This window comes from Garra rufa, chromosome 24 (genome assembly GCF_049309525.1).
Source record: "Garra rufa chromosome 24, GarRuf1.0, whole genome shotgun sequence".
NCBI classification, from domain to species: Eukaryota; Metazoa; Chordata; class Actinopteri; order Cypriniformes; family Cyprinidae; genus Garra; species Garra rufa.
In genome coordinates this window covers 35,371,141-35,389,507 of record NC_133384.1, presented here as the reverse complement: position 1 = coordinate 35,389,507, position 18,367 = coordinate 35,371,141, and the positions used below count along the sequence as shown (strand labels likewise).

General features: G+C 34.6%; 1 protein-coding gene and 1 pseudogene across 1 annotated transcript; one reads left to right on the top strand and one right to left on the bottom strand.

Moving 5' to 3' along the window:
- LOC141300198 (C-reactive protein-like) overlaps positions 1 to 18,367 on the top strand; it is a 68,811-nt pseudogene that overhangs the window by 48,856 nt on the left and 1,588 nt on the right.
- On the bottom strand, positions 204 to 17,526 carry plekha4 (pleckstrin homology domain containing A4). The gene is made up of 19 exons (XM_073830291.1): positions 17,466 to 17,526; positions 11,749 to 11,821; positions 11,580 to 11,675; positions 10,845 to 10,917; positions 10,616 to 10,716; positions 10,423 to 10,541; positions 10,135 to 10,344; positions 9,742 to 9,970; positions 9,592 to 9,660; positions 9,320 to 9,388; positions 7,287 to 7,367; positions 7,061 to 7,198; positions 6,462 to 6,560; positions 5,493 to 5,601; positions 5,356 to 5,411; positions 2,903 to 3,313; positions 2,411 to 2,526; positions 1,991 to 2,082; positions 204 to 1,111 (listed from the first exon to the last, which is right to left on the bottom strand). The coding sequence occupies exons 1-19, from the start codon at positions 17,504 to 17,506 to the stop codon at positions 204 to 206; spliced, it is 3,090 nt and encodes a 1,029-aa protein (XP_073686392.1). The 5' UTR covers positions 17,507 to 17,526.

Below are 18,367 nucleotides of genomic sequence, written 5' to 3'. Positions count from 1 at the left end.
TTTTTTATGCAGTGCAGAAATATATAAGAACATAATTATATTCCATTAAGAATTGAAGCTTTTCTGAAGGCAACAGGGATTAAATTCCCTGTTAATACTTTTATCTTACCATTTACTTTCTATCCGCTTCACATATTCAAACATTCCTTTCTTTTTTGTGTCTTATTACCTCTTTCACTCACTTTCTGCAGCCTCTCTGTAATCTACAGGCTGGTGCTGACCACGGTTATCCGTGGCCGGCAGTCCTGGACGTGATGATTTATTACAGAGCTTTTCATTAAAGAGCTGTAAACTTTCTGCTTTTTCCCTCTCGTGCACGTAACATCACTTTCTGGTGGACTTTTCTCTTCTTTTGTGGTGTGCTCCCCATTAACCTCAGTGTGAGATGGTCCAGATTCGTTTACAGTAAGGTTTGATGGTTGTGTTTCATCTCCACTGGTTTGATTCTTCTGATTCTCTTCAGCATCTGTTGATCTTGGTGGGCTAAACTGGATTTCCTCATAAATGCATAGCTCTGGTTTAGATTGGTCAGAGGGTGTCAATTGATTGTCAGATGTTGTGATTGGTTGAGCGTCTGGCAACTGATTGAGCATTTCTTTTATCCCGTTAGTTTGTGCCGTTTCAAATGTTTTAGGACTTTGACTCCGTCCACAGTCTCCTCCCACTGGTTTACCAAGCATTTGATTGTTTTCCTGGTCTGGTTGTTGAGTTTCTACTGGAGGGAGAGATTCTTCAGGTTTTAAGTCGTGAACGTAGACCGGGACTGACTCGCACGGTCTGTTATTTGACAGAAAGCACTCAGATTTCATGTTAGCAGAGACTGAATACTTTTGCCGCTCAGAACTTCTGTTCTTTTTATGAGGTTTGTGCATTTGATTGTTTCCCTGATGTCCTTTAAACACTGTAAGTGTTGAAATATGATTGATGGAGTGGCTTTCTATGACGATGATATCATTGCGAGATGATTGTTGTGATGTTTTGTCCTTAAGTTCATTGTGCACTTTTGCATCGCCACATTGTGGCTTTGTTGGGTTGGCCGACTCATTGCTGTGGCTTTTAAATTTGCGTCTATCACAGCTATAGCTGTTACTCAAGTGTACAACAGCAGAATCTGGAAAAGAGGAGAAATATGGCAATCACTGATACATAAATACAATCATTACTACACTACCAGTTAAACGTTTTTGAACAGTAAGATTTTTAATGTTTGTAAAGAAGTCTTTTCTGCTCACCAAGCCTGCATTTGTTTGATCCAAAGTGCAGCAAAAACAGTAAAATTGTAAAATATTTTTACTATTTAAAATAACTCTTTTCTATTTGATAGATTTCCTGTCTTCAAATCGGAAATTTCAGCAACGTTACTTTCAGAAGTCATTCATTATAGAAATGAACACTTAGCAAGGATGTTTTAAATTGATCAAAAGTGATGATAAAGACATTTATAATGTTACAAAAGATTCCTGTTCTTCTGAACTATCTAATTATCAAAGGAACCTGAAAAATGAATCAACATAATAATAATAAATGTTTTTTGAGCAGTAAATCAGAATATTAGAACGAAGAATTTCTGACGGATCATGTGACTGGAGTAATGACGCTAAAAATTCAGCTTTAAAGCCACAGAAATAAATTACATTTAAAAAAATATTCAAATAGAAAACCGTTATTTTAAGTAGTAAAAATATTTCAAATATTCAGAAGAGACTTCTTTAAAAAACATTAATAATCTTACTGTTAAAAAACTGACTGGTAGCGTATACACGTTGATCTTATATTTTGTCCTTTCTAAAAATTTTGATACAGTTGCATTTGGTCATACTAAAGATGCAGAAATGACTTCAAATAGTAATATACATCATTAAAAGGTTAAAAAGAGTTTGAATTGTGCATTTTGTGCTGTTAAAATGAATTAATACCTAAAAAGTCTATCTGAATGTTCCATAGTAGTAAAATAAGCATGCGTGACTGCATACTCAACAAATGCATGTACCTGCTGTGTACTTCTGGACATCTGTCTCTTTTTCACTGGCTGTAATGAGTTTCAAGGGATGAATGTCGTCTATGAAGTGCTCTCTGGCGGCACTGAAAGACGAGAGCAAATATTTCAGAAAAACAGCATGAGCAAAGTTGGAACTGAATGTTTGAGACTAAACATCTGTAAAAAGTATAAATTGTTCTGCTAAATGAAAACAAAACCAAGACTGAATTAAAATGCAGCTTTTCTCAAAAGCATTTAAGGCATGAAGCTAGAGATTTGAAGACATGCACAACCAAATAGCATGCATGAAATTAAAAACAGAGTGAACTTCGAAACCATGCAAGAAATTTGCATTCATGCAAATATATATTTTATTAGTGTCAAATGTAACTTTTTTGTAATATTGACTAGATTGTTTATAAATGTCCATACCTCATACTTCTGTCTCTCTTATCCATGTGTCTGGGTTTAGTTTGGCGTTTCTGAGAGCTCATGGCAGCGTCGCCGTCAGACTCAGAGTTTGTAAGGCACAAGGCTCCAGGCTCGAGCTGTAACATGCATTCATGCACACATGCACATAATCATCCATATTTATATTCATTGCACTTTGAGTCATTTTGTTTGCAATTTAACTACATTTCCCAGCAGGCTCTGGGTTATTCCATCTCTTTCCACATGGTTTTCAATGCTGCAACAATTCAATGTCTTTTTGCTGTTGCAGTATATGGTATGTGCATTATAACATTTTTAAGGTTTAAATTCTGATGTTCAATAGTGATCACTTTTATATTACTGTGAAATATTATTGCAACTTTAAATAACTGTTTTCTATCTGAATATATTTTTAAAAATTATTTATTTATTTGATGCAAAGCTGAATTTTCAGAAATCTTTCAGAAATCATGCTAATATGCTGAATCTCACCTCTTGCTGATGGTGTGTCCAGACCTTTCGGTCAGCCAGTGCCTTCTCTCTAGCACTGCTGTGATTTTGAGCCTGTTTCTTTTCTTGCATCTCTTCTGTTCCATCGGCCCAGTGTAAGTGTCTGTTTTTGTCGGCTGTCTCATGCAGAGTTCTGCTGGGTTTCTTTGCGGCGCTTCTCTGGCTGTTCCTCAGTCCTGACTGCCGGCTGAGTTGTTCAGTCGGCTCAGGATAGGGGTCGGTCACAAAAATGCGCTCTGCGATTAGTGACGTCGGAAGGGTTGACGTCACAACGCGTGTCAGATGCAGCGGTTCGTGTGAGGCTTCTTGTTCATTGGCAGGACTCTCTTGGGTCCATTTCTTGTAACTCTGGTGCATCTGGTAGTCCTGTTGCTCAGCTTCGGTCACACACTCCTTTACATGGGGAAAAAAAGAAAATATCATCTTTAAATCACTGCAAAAAAGGCTCAATCCTAGTATTTTTGCCTTGTTTCTATTCAGAATATCTAAAATTTCTCAAATTAATATGCATTTACTAGATAAGCAAAAAAAATAAGATATTTAGTCTTGTCAATAATATAATTTGTTATATATATGTGACCCTGGACCACAAAACCAGTCTTAAGTCGCTGGGGTATATTTGTAGCAATAGCCAAAAATACATTGCATGGGTCAAAATTTTAGATTTTTCTTTTATGCCAAAAATCATTAAGAAATTAAGTAAAGTTCATGTTCCATGAAGATTTTTTGTAAAATTCCTACTGTAAACATATCAAAATGTAATTTTTGATTTGTAATATGCATTGTTAAGAACCTAATTTGGACAACTTTAAAGGTGATTTTCTCAGTCTTTTTGATTTTTTTGCATCCTCAGATTTCTGATTTCAAATAGATGTATCTCAGCCAAATATTGTCCTATCCTAACAAACCATACATCAATAGAAAGCTTATTTATTGATTTTTATAGCTTTCTTATCTTTTTTATAGCTTTATTAATTTTATAGCTTTCATATGATGTATAAATCTCAGTTTTGTCAAATTTAACCTTATGACTGGTTTTGTCGTCCAGGGTCAATATATATATATATATATATATATATATATATATATATATATAATGTGTATATATATGTATGTATATGTAATTTAAGAGTAATTCCATTACTCCACTGGCAGATAATTGTACTTGTTTTAAGCAAAATTCACTACATTTACATTTATCCTCAGGAAATGAGACTAAATGCATCTAGTAATCTAGTAATTTCATCTTGATTTAGGAATGTTTAGATATTTTGAGTAGACATGACTCATGAGACAAAAATACTAAGTAAGATGAGCCTGTGCCTTTTGCAGTGAATCAAATCACAAAAAAATTAATGCCAAGGACCCCTAAATATGATAAAGCCTTTTCCTAAAATATAGTATATGGAAACTATATTCTTTGTAAGTTGACAGCTGTTGTTTTTTTTCTAACCACTTTTAGCATTATTAGTGTTGATGTATAAACCTGGAAAGATACATTTTCAATGCAAATTTATTTGTAAAACACTTTTCTCATTTAAGTCTTTAGAAAGCAGAATGAAACCTGCAGAATAAAAATGTTAAATGTGTTAAAATATTAATGTAATATTTATTAAAATGAATAAATCCAAGTTGACACAATTTGATTTATGTATTTATTTTTTAAAGTAATGTATATTTATTTATTTGTTTGTCAGGTCCGGTTCTAAACTGTCTGGTTCAAGACAGTTAGGGTGTGTCGAGAAACTCCCATCTCGCTTTCTCCTCCAACTTCAAGATTGTCCTACATCCTACATCAAGGGTGTTTGATCTTCTTTGCAAGTTCACTTTGTAAACACTTTGAAAGTACTTCTGCAGTGATGTAAAACGATTTTTAAGTTGGTGGAGAAAATTTGAGTTTTTAGACCAACCCTAACTGTCTTAACCCGGAATATACATACACACAGAGCTAGACAAGACGAGCATTTGAGGTTAAAAAGTATATAAATTGTATTTTTTTTTTTTTTTTTTAGAAAATAACTGATTGTTTTGCTAGATAAGACCCTTCTTTCATGACTGGGATCATTTGGAGCCCTTTAAAGCTGCATTTAAACTGCAAACTCTGGGCACCATAGAAGTCCACTATATGGAGAGAAATCCTGAAATGTTTTCCTCAAAAAACATAATTTCTTTGCGACTGATGAAAGAAAGACATGAACATCTTGGATGTTTATTATCCGTAAATTTTTGTTCTGGAAGTGAACTTCTCCTTTAATCACAAATTGCTCCATATGTGCTTTGGTATCAATTTAGCTAATGTGGTTTGCTGGGAAACAGTTTCCTGGTTCAATTAAAAATTTAGATTTATTAAGCTATTGAAACTGTATTTAAGAATTGGTGATTTAAGCGACGTGATCGTTAGCTTTCTGAAAATGGAGTATAGTGCATCTCACTACCATGTTGAGACCTCCTAACTCGCCCTCAAAGTAGGAAACGGGTTTTGGCTGAGGAACTGGAGGATAGAAAGAGAAAACTAATTAAGTATACATGCTTAAATGAATGCACATTGACATAGACTAACATGTATACTCACCCCCCTGCCTCTGTAGGCCCAGTAAGGCCATAAAGCGGTTTTTGTTCACCCTCAAACCGCACAAGATATCCTCCATCATCCAGAGCTGCCTCTGTGCCTGAATCTGCTCCTGTGTGTGATTCAGGTGTTTGGATTGAAACATCTTTAAATAAGGCTCAGTCATTTAGCAGATGCATTTAAAGTTGATGTCAAGAGTTTACATACACCTTGCAGAATCTTATTTTACCGAAATAAGAGGGATCATACAAAAATCATGTTATTTTTTTATTAAACACTGATCTAAATAAGATATTTCACAAAAAAGATGTTTACATATAGTCCACAAGAGACAATAGTTGAATTTATAAAAATGACCCTGTCCTAAAGTTCAAACACTCACTGATGCTTCAGAAGAAAAAAAACGGTGCATTTAGAGCAAGGGGGTGGAAATTTTTGGAATTTGAAGATCAGGGTAAATGTAGATTATTTTGTCTTCTGGCTTGGAAACATGGAAGCTTCTGAAGGGCAGTTCAAAATAAAAAAAAAAATATGATTTTTAGGCAAAATAAGAAAAACGTAGACATCTTTATTCTGTTCAAAAGTTTTCACCCCTCGGCTTTTAATGCTTTGTTTTTACCTTTTGTAATATGTTATTCAGGTCAGTTCTAAATAAAAAAAATAACATGCATTTTGTATGATCCCTCTCATTTTAATAAAATTAGCATTTTGCAGATTCTGCAAGGTGTATGTAAAACTTTTGACCTTAACTGTATCTAAAGTAACTTAAACCCTTTAAACTGGTCCGAATCTTTAATCACTGTCACATTATTCTAAACGCTTACAGTAAAGAAATTTAGTTTTACTGCTTGTATTCTGACTGTTTACCGTATTGATGTGTTTGTATGCTGATGTTTGCACCCAAAGGAACAGTAGTAGAAGCAAGGCATCAGGTGATCTGTCCAAATGTCACATAAAGTGTTTGTCCATTACCTGCGGTGTTCCGAAGTGAAGGATGTGTTGGAGATGCGAATGGAAAACGTAAAGCTCGCTCTCCATCCGTTCATAATCACTCCACAATCTGTCCATCTCCTGATAAAAGAAAGGCATTGCTTTAGTAGGTCTGACCCGTGTATTAATAACATGCATGAAATTTTATTTTGATCAATTTACAATCAACATATTGGCTATAAAAAAAAAGCCAGATATTACAAACATATAAAAGCACTGAATTTAATCATCTCTTTTGCATAAACCAACTTTTCTTCTCTGGCTAAGACAATTAAATACTTGCCAAAACGAAATGAAATGTGTGCAAAATATATGCAGGGCTTGACAAATTGCACACTTTGAGGAAAAAATTCTAATTGCGATTTTTCCGGCTAAAAATATATATAGTTTGTGATTTTTGCATTCATTGCATTCCCAAATGCATGTTAAAGTGACCAAGCTCAGAGCTGAAAATGCTGGTGGATCATGAGCTGCTTGTGTGTAAATGAACACACTGAAACACCAAAGCCTTTGCGATTGATCTGACTAAGCCCAATTTTGATGCAACCCTAGCACACACATACACACACACAGTACTGTACCGATGACAAATCACATATTCTGGCTCTGAGTGTAACCAGCTCCTCTTGAAGCAAAGTCTTCTGGGATACTTCCTGCTCTCTAGGAAGTCCGTCTTCCATCCCCAGCCATTTGATTTCTAATGCATACTCAATGCTTTTCTAAAGAAAAGGAAAGAGCAAGAATATATGAGGTGTTTTTATCTACAGTACTTGATTTCGGTGTATACGATCTGTTTGTGTGACGGACCTTATCTGCCTGTAACTGAGCCAGCTGCATAGAGACAGACTGCAGCAGTTTATCACAACCACACAGACGAGTGAGAACCACCTGAATAACAAGAAGAAAAGTATCTAGGATGTAGATCAATGTTTTAATGGTTAACTAAAACTACACTGTAAACAAAATCTGTAGAAATTACAGTATTACTGGCAGCTGGTTGCCAGTAACTTACTGTAGATTTAAATTTATGCTATTTACTGGCAACAGTTTGTTCAAAGTTAATTGAACATTAACATTAACAAGTCTTTATCTTTACAGAATAAAACTAAAATAACAGCCTCATGCAAAGCATTCTGGGAACCAAAATCTGAAGGAAAAAAACAGAAAAAGGTTGATGAAGGTTTCTGGTTCCCAGAATGCTTTGCAGTAGGTTGTTATTTTATAGTTTTATTCTGTAAAGACAAAGACTTGTTAATGTTTAATGTTCATTTAACTTTGAACAAACTGTTGCCAGTAAATAACAAATTAAAAATCTACAGTAAGTTACTGGCAACCAGCTGCAGAACTACAGCAAATTTTTTACAGTGTATTAAAATGCATTAATTGAAATAAAAAAACAAAAAAACAAATGCATTTTATTTCAGTTAGTAGCTTTGCCATTTGCAAGTATAAGTACTAAAATTAATAAAACTAAAATCTTTAGTACAATTTTTTAATAAATGAATACATTTGAAATTGTTAAATTTTAAACAAAAAAATGACAACATTAAAATTAAAGTGAAAATAAAGAATTTAAAAATATTAATAAAAACGATAATATAATATTAAGGATACTAAACTTGCACTAGGCTGAATTCATGAAAATGTTCTTAAGAAGTTCACTTCCAAAACAAAAATGTACAGATAATGTACTTGTAATTGTCATCCAAAATGTTCATGTCTTTCTTTCTTCAGTCGTAAAGAAGTTGTTTTTAAGGAAAACATTTCATGCACATTGCAGAGAGACACAAGACGAGTATTTGAGGTTAAAAAGTATATAAATTGTATTTTTTTTTTTTTTTTTTTTTTAATAACAGATCGCTAAATAAGACCCTTCTTCCTGAAATGTTTTCCTCAAAATACATAATTTCTTTACGACTGTAGAAAGAAAGACATGATCATCTTGGGTGGCAAAGGGGTGAGTACATTATCTGTAACCTTTTGTTCTGTAAGTGAACTTCTGCTTTAAGAAAGAGGTGCATTTCCTAAAAATGTTTCAATTTCAAATGAAAGCACATCGGATCTCATTCTGATGACAAACTATTAAGAATGCTAGATGTTGCTTGTGTAACAAGGATAAAGTAACAGTAGTTCTAGGGTAAAAAAAAAAAAAGTACAATAATGTTGTAATAGCAGTTGTTGAGTTAATAGTCAGTTACTTAAGTTCTCAAGATACAATTTAAGAAGAATTTGAATTCATAAAAAGTAAAATTTCCTCTTTTTTCCCATAATCTCATACTTAACTATTTAAAGCCCTGAGGTCAAGAAATGTTCTTACTGCAAAAAATGCCTTTCTTACTTAGATTTTTGTTGTCTTGTTTCCAGCCAAAACATCTAACATTTTTTAAATCAAGAAGGATTTTCTGGACAAGTAAAAATTATTGTCTTGTTTTCAGAAAAAACAAGTCAAAATTAAGTGTTTTTTTGCTTGTTCTAAGCAAAAAATCACTTAATTTTGACAAAATTTAAGTAAGAAAAGCATTTTTTTTCAGTAATAACATTTCCTGACCTCAGGGCTTTAAATAGTTAAGTAGGAGGTTAGGGGAAAAAAGAGGAAATTGTACTTTTTATGAATTCAAATTCTTCTTAAATTGTATCTTGAGAACTTAACTGGCTATTAACATTTACAACATCAGTGTACTTTTTTTTTTTTGTCTTGTCTAGAAAATCCATCTTGATTTAAGAATTTTCTGATATTTTGGCTGGAAACAAGACAAAAAAATCTAAGTAAGAAAAGCATTTTTTGCAGTGCTTGGGAATGCAAAATATTCTCACAGACATACACATTACAGTGCACTCACATCTGTATCGTTTTCCAGATCTCTGATTGGTTGTATTTCTCTCTCCAAGAGGATGTCTGATTTGCCAGCCTGGAGCAAAATGAAATAAATTGTGTAAAAATGTTGTAACATTTTAGAGCATTTAATATGCTATGCAAGGATTGTCAAAGACCATGTGACAGTGTTACAAAATAGTCCTTTTCAAAGTGTTTGAAATATCCATTTTGCGCAGATGTTCATTCACAAATAAGGAATTTTGTATTTGCTGTATTGCATGAAAAAAATTGCCTTACCTTGCACATTGCAATGTGTTCGGCCGTGTGGTAGTTGGAAGAGTAGCACACAGAGCATGGAAACTCGGGCTAAAACACAGACAGATAGTTAAAGAAAGTGTGTAATTTTTGCACACTATCAGCACATTTGTGTATATTCTTGAATCTCACCTTATCCAGTAGATGTCCTCTTTCTGTGTAGATGCAGGGTGACATTGGAGCACTCGAGCAGTTATCCAAGGGCCAAACGTCTGCTCTGCCCATAGGACCATGACACGGTGATCCATACTGATCTCTAGGAAATGAAGACTGCTTGAAGGCTGACTTCGGATGTAGAAAGGAAAAAGGTTCCTCATCTGCGTTCAGCAAACTCTGAGAATGCTCAATAGCTTCATGTGCACTGACAGAGAGAAGGAGAGCAGAAAATAGTCATCTAAAGGTAAATTATGGCACAAGAAACCTTGATCGATTTGACCTAAATTTAACTTAAAGTTATGGGTCCTTTATATTTAGGTAAAAAAGGCCTTTATGATCTATCATTTTGAAGCATATCAGATAATTTACATTGGTCTGTTCTCGTGTCTTCCCCTCAGCTCTGGTGTCTTCATTTTTATTCCCATCATATCTTGTCCCAGTAGAGTCGGTTCTGTCTGCACCCTGCTCAATTTTGTTGCGGACTGGGCGTTTCGTTCTGGAAACGTGGACATGTGTTGGAGCTCCATGGTTTCTGTGTTGTCTCCCATCTGAGTGAAGTCCTGAAAACTGGCACAGCGTCTAAAGAACGAGGATATTGAAATGAATTATTGAATTTATACAAATGGAATCATTTGAAATTTGAGAGCTCAGGTTCACCTGTTGATGATGTCATCAGCCTCCATGCTTGCTGATTGGCTGAGAGCCCTTACCCAGCCCAACATGTCCTCCTGGGTTTCAGCGCTCATGATGTACGGCCGCATCCCCTGATGAACAACCTAAATGTGCAAGTGTACGATGAGTTTATGTCTACTTTTAGATTAAAGGAGCTCCAAAAGACGTTCACTCTCACCTTGAATGCATATTTACGGTTTTTGCACTCTCTAGGGGAGCAGTAGAGAATCCTGTAGCTGGGAAGAGGAATACTGCCCAGAACAGACTCCTCACGGCTGTCTGGAGAAACCAGTTTAGAGAGGGATTTCGGGGAATAAGTTTTCAGTATTTTTAAAACGAAAAATGACTGCACTTTAATTTATTTTAAGTGAAATGTGTGTATAAGACAATCACAGAACTGGTTTTACCTTTATAATAATACAGACAGTAATTGGAGAGAACAAACCATCTTCTTTTCCACAATTTCAGTCCAGTGCTATCCTACAGAAAAAGACCATTATGATCACATACATGAGATTTTCTTTATGCAAGTTGCACATTTAGGAAGACCATATTTATGAAATCGAGTTAAATATCACAATATAAAATATTGAAAAATATTTGCTAAAATGTTATTTTTAGTGTTTATATACTATTGTAGTATTTATTAATATTTTGAATTGGCTTTTTTACTTTGTTTTCATTCTTTTCTTTTTTTCGTAATTTTATATGCTCATTTTATTTCATTTTCAGAATATTTCTAAATAGCTTCATTTTAGTAATTTTAGTTTAGTTATTTTTAATTTAAATACTTCAACTATTTATTTTTAATTTCCAAGTTTATCTAATATTTGTATTTTATTTCAGCTTTATTTCAATTGCAAAAAACAGTTTATAGTAGTTTTAGTTTACAATCACATTGGATTAAAATTTAGTAAATATTTTTCATAATATATGAAACTAAAATGAATGCATTTAAAAGAACTAGGTATATACTAGTCAACATTTGAAGTGGATCAAAACCAAAAAACTAAATTATACCCGTTCTTGTATTTTTATGAACTTTTTTTTTTGATCCACTTCAAATGTTTTAAACGACATTTGTAAAATATTTCTTGGAGATAGACACACAGAGATGGTCATTATTGTGCTCTAATCGTTACCCTCTTGTATAGCCATCCTCTGATCACCACAGGACAATTGGGGTCTCTCTTCGCCGCTTGACATCTCTTTCCAAACGCCTGCACTTTTTCATGACACTGCACACAGACTATGTCAGTGGATTTGAAATTTATTATCATGTGTGTTTGTCCATACGTGTATGTGATTCACCTTGTCTCTGATTGGCAGAAAGGACACTGTGGCGCTGCTGGAGGCCTGACTGACCCTGTCCTGATCCTCCATCCTAGACGGACAATAGCAATGGATCCAGAATGAAGCATCAATGACCATCAAGCTGTTTAGGTTAGCTGACTTTGCTATTTTACATTCAAAGAACACTGAATTTTGATTCATTGGGATATTGGTGATATCAGCCTATCATTGGCTCAGTATCAGGATTAGGAACACTTTTAAAGTTGCTACAGATGCTGTATTTTCCATATTAACTAGCTGCATTGGGAATGAAGACCTGTCCATAAGATCTGTTTTTCACTGGTAAGAAAACAAATCTTTACATAGTTTTGATAGATAGTAAATATATATTTCTGTCAGGACCACTATCGTCAAAATGATAGACTTTAGCATACAATTTTGATTTGGCGGGGTAGTTCTGTTCTGGCACAACTCCCTGCCCATTCATGCAGCATGTCGTGAATGAGCAGGGAGAGCAGCAATAATAATAATAACCCCCCAGGGTAAACAGAACAGAACAAGAAGATATCATCAATGTACTTAATGATATTTAAGTGTAACACATATAGATTGAGATAAAAGGAGACTGATTCAGTGGAATCAGTAACCAGGTCCTGACTGTCGCAAAAGGAGGAGTTGGGGATGGAGGAGGGTGTTGCTCCTGAGCAAGCGAAAAAGCTACTGAATACTAAATGCAGCCTTATATAAAAATGCTGTGATAGGATTAGCATCCCTATAGGTAGATGTGATCAGCTGAGAGTCAGCTGATGCGGGCTTGACTCACGTGACCTGCCAGAACTAACGCTAGAAGCTTAATTTAATCTATTTACTTTTGTCTGTAAAACTGTTTTGGAAAGCCCTGTAGAAATGAATATGATTTAAATGGCTTCTTATACTGGGTGTAAATATTACAGAAAATATGTATTGTTTATTTCGGCTTTAGTACAATGTTACAATTATATTAAAAGCCTATTATTTAAGTATTATATATATTTTTTTATTTTATTTTATAAATTGTAATGGTTATATGTTTAGCTATGTAATATTTTTCTAAAAAATGTTATTCAAATAAAATACGAAATAAATTACATTTCAAAAAATTGAAGCAAAAAAATTGCTTTTAAATTATTAATTGAGCAACTGTGGCTCATCGGGGTCAGTTGTCATTTACAGTAACTCACTTCTGCTTGTTTAAATTAGTTGCATTATTTCATAACATTCAATTAGATGTCATGTTTGACCTTGTTGACCACAGTTGCTCAAAGAGTTTTGTGAAACATGCTTTATTTCACAGTCTTGAAGCATGTATTTGACAGCAGTGTAGCATGTATTTTTTAGCTGCTGTGCTGTGCTATCCTCTCTGAAAACCACTGCTGCCAGCACTGTACGCTGATTGTTGGAAAAGTCCAATCCATTTTTGATTCACGTCATTCCTTTATTCCCACTGACATTCTTTAGTCATTTATCAGAATAACTGAAGTATTGTACTGATGCAAATTAGATTTTTACATTTATAGAAAATGTGTGTGCTGCTTTCCTGGGCAAAAGTCAATGCTTTAGTATTCAAAGTGTTTTAAGTTTACTATAGAGTTACTATGAGGTTGCTGTGATGTTTAGAGTTTTGGAAGTGTGTTGCTATGCGGTTGCTGGGGTGTTCTGAGTAGTTATGAGTGTGTTGCTATGCGGTTGCTGGGGTGTTCTGAGTAGAGTTGAGTGTGTTGCTATGCAGTTGCTGGGGTGTTCTGAGTAGTTGTGAGTGTGTGCTATGCGGTTGCTGGGGTGTTCTTAGAAGTGTGTTGCTATGCGGTTACTGGGGTGTTCTGAGTAGTTGTGACGGTGTTGCTATGCAGTTGCTGGGGTGTTCTGAGTAGTTATAAGTGTGTGCTATGTGGTTGCTGGGGTGTTCTGAGTAGTTATGAGTGTGTTGCTATGCGGTTGCTGGGGTGTTCTGAGTAGAGTTGAGTGTGTTGCTATGCAGTTGCTGGGGTGTTCTGAGTAGTTATAAGTGTGTTGCTATGCGGTTGCTGGGGTGTTCTGAGTAGTTATGAGTGTGTTGCTATGCGGTTGCTGGGGTGTTCTGAGTAGAGTTGAGTGTGTTGCTATGCAGTTGCTGGGGTGTTCTGAGTAGTTGTGAGTGTGTGCTATGCGGTTGCTGGGGTGTTCTTAGAAGTGTGTTGCTATGCGGTTACTGGGGTGTTCTGAGTAGTTGTGACGGTGTTGCTATGCAGTTGCTGGGGTGTTCTGAGTAGTTATAAGTGTGTGCTATGTGGTTGCTGGGGTTTTCTTAGAAGTGTGTTGCTATGCGGTTACTGGGGTGTTCTGAGTAGTTGTGAGTGTGTTGCCATGCAGTTGCTAGGGTGTTCGGAGTAGCTGTGAGGGTGTTGCTATGCCGTAGCTGGGGTGTTCTGAGTAGTTTTGAGGGTGTTGCTATGCAGTTGCTGGGGTGTTCTGAGTAGTTGTGAGGGTGTTGCTATGTGGTTGCTTGGGTGTTCTGAGAAGTTGTGTGTTGCTATGCGGTTGCTGGGGTGTTCTGAGAAGTTGTGTGTTGCTGTGCGGTTGCTGAGGTGTTCTGAGTAGTTGTGAAGGTGTTGCAATGTGGTTGCTGGGGTGTTCTGAGAAGTTGTGAGTTGCTATGCTGTTGCTGGGGTGTTCTGAGAATTTGTGTGTTGCTATGCGGTTGCTGGGGTGTTCTGAGAAGTTGTGAGTTGCTATGTGGTTGCTGGGGTGTTCTGAGTAATTGTGAGTGTGTTGCTATGCGGTTGCTGGGGTGTTCTGAGAAGTTGTGTGTTGCTATGCGGTTGCTGGGGTGTCTCTGTATAAATCGTAAATTGGATTTTTTTTTGTGGAAAAAATTGGGGATTTTATTTTTAGGCCATATCGCCCAGCTCTACTTTGAGTGGTTGTCAGTGTGTTCAGTAAAAAAAAAAAAAACATTCCCAAGTCATTAATCTTTCTTTATAGTTCACCAGGTGGAAATGATAAGCCAAACACTGCTTCATTCAACAAGACACGATTTGAGGAATCACTCATGCCTAAAGCACAAATGCTGCATGACAATGCACACACTGAAGGTTATTGCTAATGATTATGAGCTTGTTCAAATCACTAACTCTAAGTATGAGCAGTAGGCTTTACTAATAAAAAAAAGTACATTCTCATGCAAAGACCAAAGTGATCACAAGTAACCCTACAACATGTGTTAGTTCAGAAGCTCACTACATGCAAGTTTCAAACTCAGATCAAGTACTAACCAAGCTTGAGGATTTCAGTAAAGTGCTCCAGATATGATCAATATCCTTACAAACTTAATAGAAGGGCTAAAGAAGTGCTGCAGGATTCTTTCTCCATGCTATTCTGGGTGCTGCTGACCCGTAACTTGGAGTGACACATAACAGCTGTTTTGCTCTGACCACTGGATGGGTTCATAGAGTACGTGAATGAGAGAGTAGAATTAGAAGAATGAATGATCACAGTTGCTACTGGTCAGTACAGCTGCTCTGGCAAGGACTCTGGCAGTTGTGGTTGCCAGAAATTCACTTAAAAATATGGCAACAATGTTTCAGGCATTATGGGAGGCATTTTGGTAAGTTAAAACAGTCATGTACATTACGATAAAAAAGTAAGAATTAGGGTTGTATAGATTATCTCTATAAATTATAAGATAATACTTTTACATACTTTTACCAAAAACTGATTCACACAATATTTTACAATAAAAATGTATTGTGTTAGTAAAACAAATATTTTTTTTCATAATTTTACAATGTCTGGTAACTTTAAGTTTGCACTGTAGCATTTTTGTTTTTTTAATGATTATGTGCCGTAAAAAATGGGACAGCATGAATGCATGAATACTTTTGGACATTGAGTATTTGAGGTGTAGGAGTGTGTGTGAGCGTCTCAGAAATGGTTGCATAATGTCTGTTGTACAGAACACATACAAATAGAGCCTGTGCAAAACAAAGCATGAACTGTTAGAGGCCTCATGAACAGTCACTTATTGAGCAATGCTCACTGATGATCTGCACAGGAAGACAACATTTTAGCTTGTGTGTGATAGTTGAAAGGTTGTAGAAAGGTTGTGGTAATGACTATTATTGCACAAATCGCAAAACATTTGTGAATATGACACCTGATAAGCTGTGGTAATTTTCTAGTAAAGTAATAGCATATATGTGACCCTGGACCACAAAACCAGTCATAAGGTTAAATTTTACAAAACTGAGATGTATGCATCATATGAAAGTTCAATAAATAAGCTTTCTATTGATATGTGGTTTGTAAGGATAGGACAATATTTGGCCGAGATACATCTGCAAAAAAATCAAAATACTGAGAAAATCACCTTTAAAGTTCTCCAAATTAAGTTCTTAACAATGCATATTACTAATCAAAAATTACATTTTGATACATTTATAGTAGGAATTTTGCAAAAAATCTTCATGGAACATCATCTTTACTCAATTTCCTAATGATTTTTGACATAAAAGAAAAATCAAACATTTTGACCCATTCAATGTATTTTTGGTTATTGCTACAAATATACCCCAGCGACTTAAGACTGGTTTTGTGGTCCAGGGTCACATATTGCTCAATGGCACATAATCAAGGTCAGTTAAAGTTTATTTGATGTTTAATAGTAGGGCTGGGACACGATTAATCGCGATTAATCGCATCCAAAATAAAAGTTTATGTTAACATACTAAATGTGTGTTTACTGTGTATATTTATTATGTATATATAAATACACACACAAACATGTATATTAAAGTAAACTGAAAATAAAAATTAAATTAAAATAAATAAAATATTTATAATTCTATATATAATCTAAATTAAATACAAATATAACTATCCACACATATAAGTATTTTTTAAAGGCTATACATGTATGTGTGTGTATTTATATATACATAATAAATATACACAGTAAACACACATTTAGTATGTTAACATAAACTTTTATTTTGGATGCGATTAATCGCGATTAATCGTGTCCCAGCCCTATTTAATAGGCTTTTTTATGTTTCCTATTTGTTTTAAATGCTTTAAAAGTATCTTATGCTCACAAATGCTGTATTTCTTTGACAATAAAACTATAATATTACTGCAAATTTAAAATAGTTGTAACATGTTTTAAAATGTAATTTATTCCTGTGATCAAACCTGAGTTTTCAGCATCATAACTCCAGTCTTCAGTGTCACATGATCCTTCAGAAATCACTCTAATATACTGATTTGCTGTTTAAAAACATTTCTTACTATTAATATTGTTGATATTTGTACAGTTGCTTCATATTTTCCGGAAACCATGTTACTATATATTCAAAACAACATCATTTATTTGATATATAATTCTTATGTAACATTATAAATGTCTTTACTGTCACTTTCAATCAATTTTCTCCATCCTAGCTAAATACAAGTATTAATATCTTTCAAAAAAACTACCCTGACCCCAAAAGTTTAAGCGCTAATGTGTTAAGCTGATCACATACACCAGAAAAATCAGATTTGGAGCCACAAAGGCTGCTGTACTGTGTTAAATAAGACTCTATTCTCATTAACGGTGTTCAAAACAGAACATTGGTTAAAGCAGAACATGAGCATACCCCCAAACTACAGCCTCAACAAAACAACTACAAACTACACAGAGAAACCCAATATCATAAAAGAAAAGAATAAACTTTTTGTACCTGGTCTGTTTTCGGTACCCAACAGCAATTTCCAGCGTCATGGTGCGTTCAGCATCTCTCTCTCTCTGACAGACAAACGCTCGACACAGTCGCACAGACGCTGCGGAGGCTCAATCCCTCTTTCATCCCTTTAACACTGAATCCTCTGTTTCCCCGGTTCACTCTCTGCTTGCACTCTCTTTTTTCACTTCTGATGTCTTTAAAGTGGCATTTAAGACGGTAGGATGGAAAAATCACAAATCAAAAGACTCGACTAATTCTTCTAAACAGCAATGGAGAGCAACTGGAGACTTATTACAAAGCGTGTTTCTTCTTTTTTGTTCAAAAACATTTGTCCCTCACACACAGCAAAAAATGATTAGAATTGTTGTCTTGTTTCCAGCCAAAATATCTAAAAAAAAAAAAAAAAAAAAAAATCTTAAATAAAGGATTTTCTAGACAAGCCAAAATTTGGAAAAAAAAAAAAAAGTTAAAATTTAAGTGAGTTTTTGTTTGAAAAGAGTAAAATAATCTGCCAATGGGGTAAACAAAATAATCTAGTTTTCTACTTAAAAATAAGATTATTTTGCTTACCCCATTGGTGGTTTGTTTTAAGCAAAAACTCACTTAATTTTTGAATTATTTTTTTTATTTTTTTTGGAAAACAAGAACAACTTTTCAATTTAAGAATGTTTAGATATTTTGAATTGAAACAAGACAAAAAATCTAAGTAAGAAAAGCGTTTTTTTTTTTGCAGTGTAGTTTCAGAGGTTCTATCAAATGAGTTTTTTTTTATTGATTTGATTTGAGTTTGAGTCATTATAAGGAACATTATTGGGAAATGTTATGATTAAAATGTCAAAAACGAAAGAATTGTAGATAAAAAAAAAAAAAAAAAAAAAAAAAACGTATGCCAGTGTGGA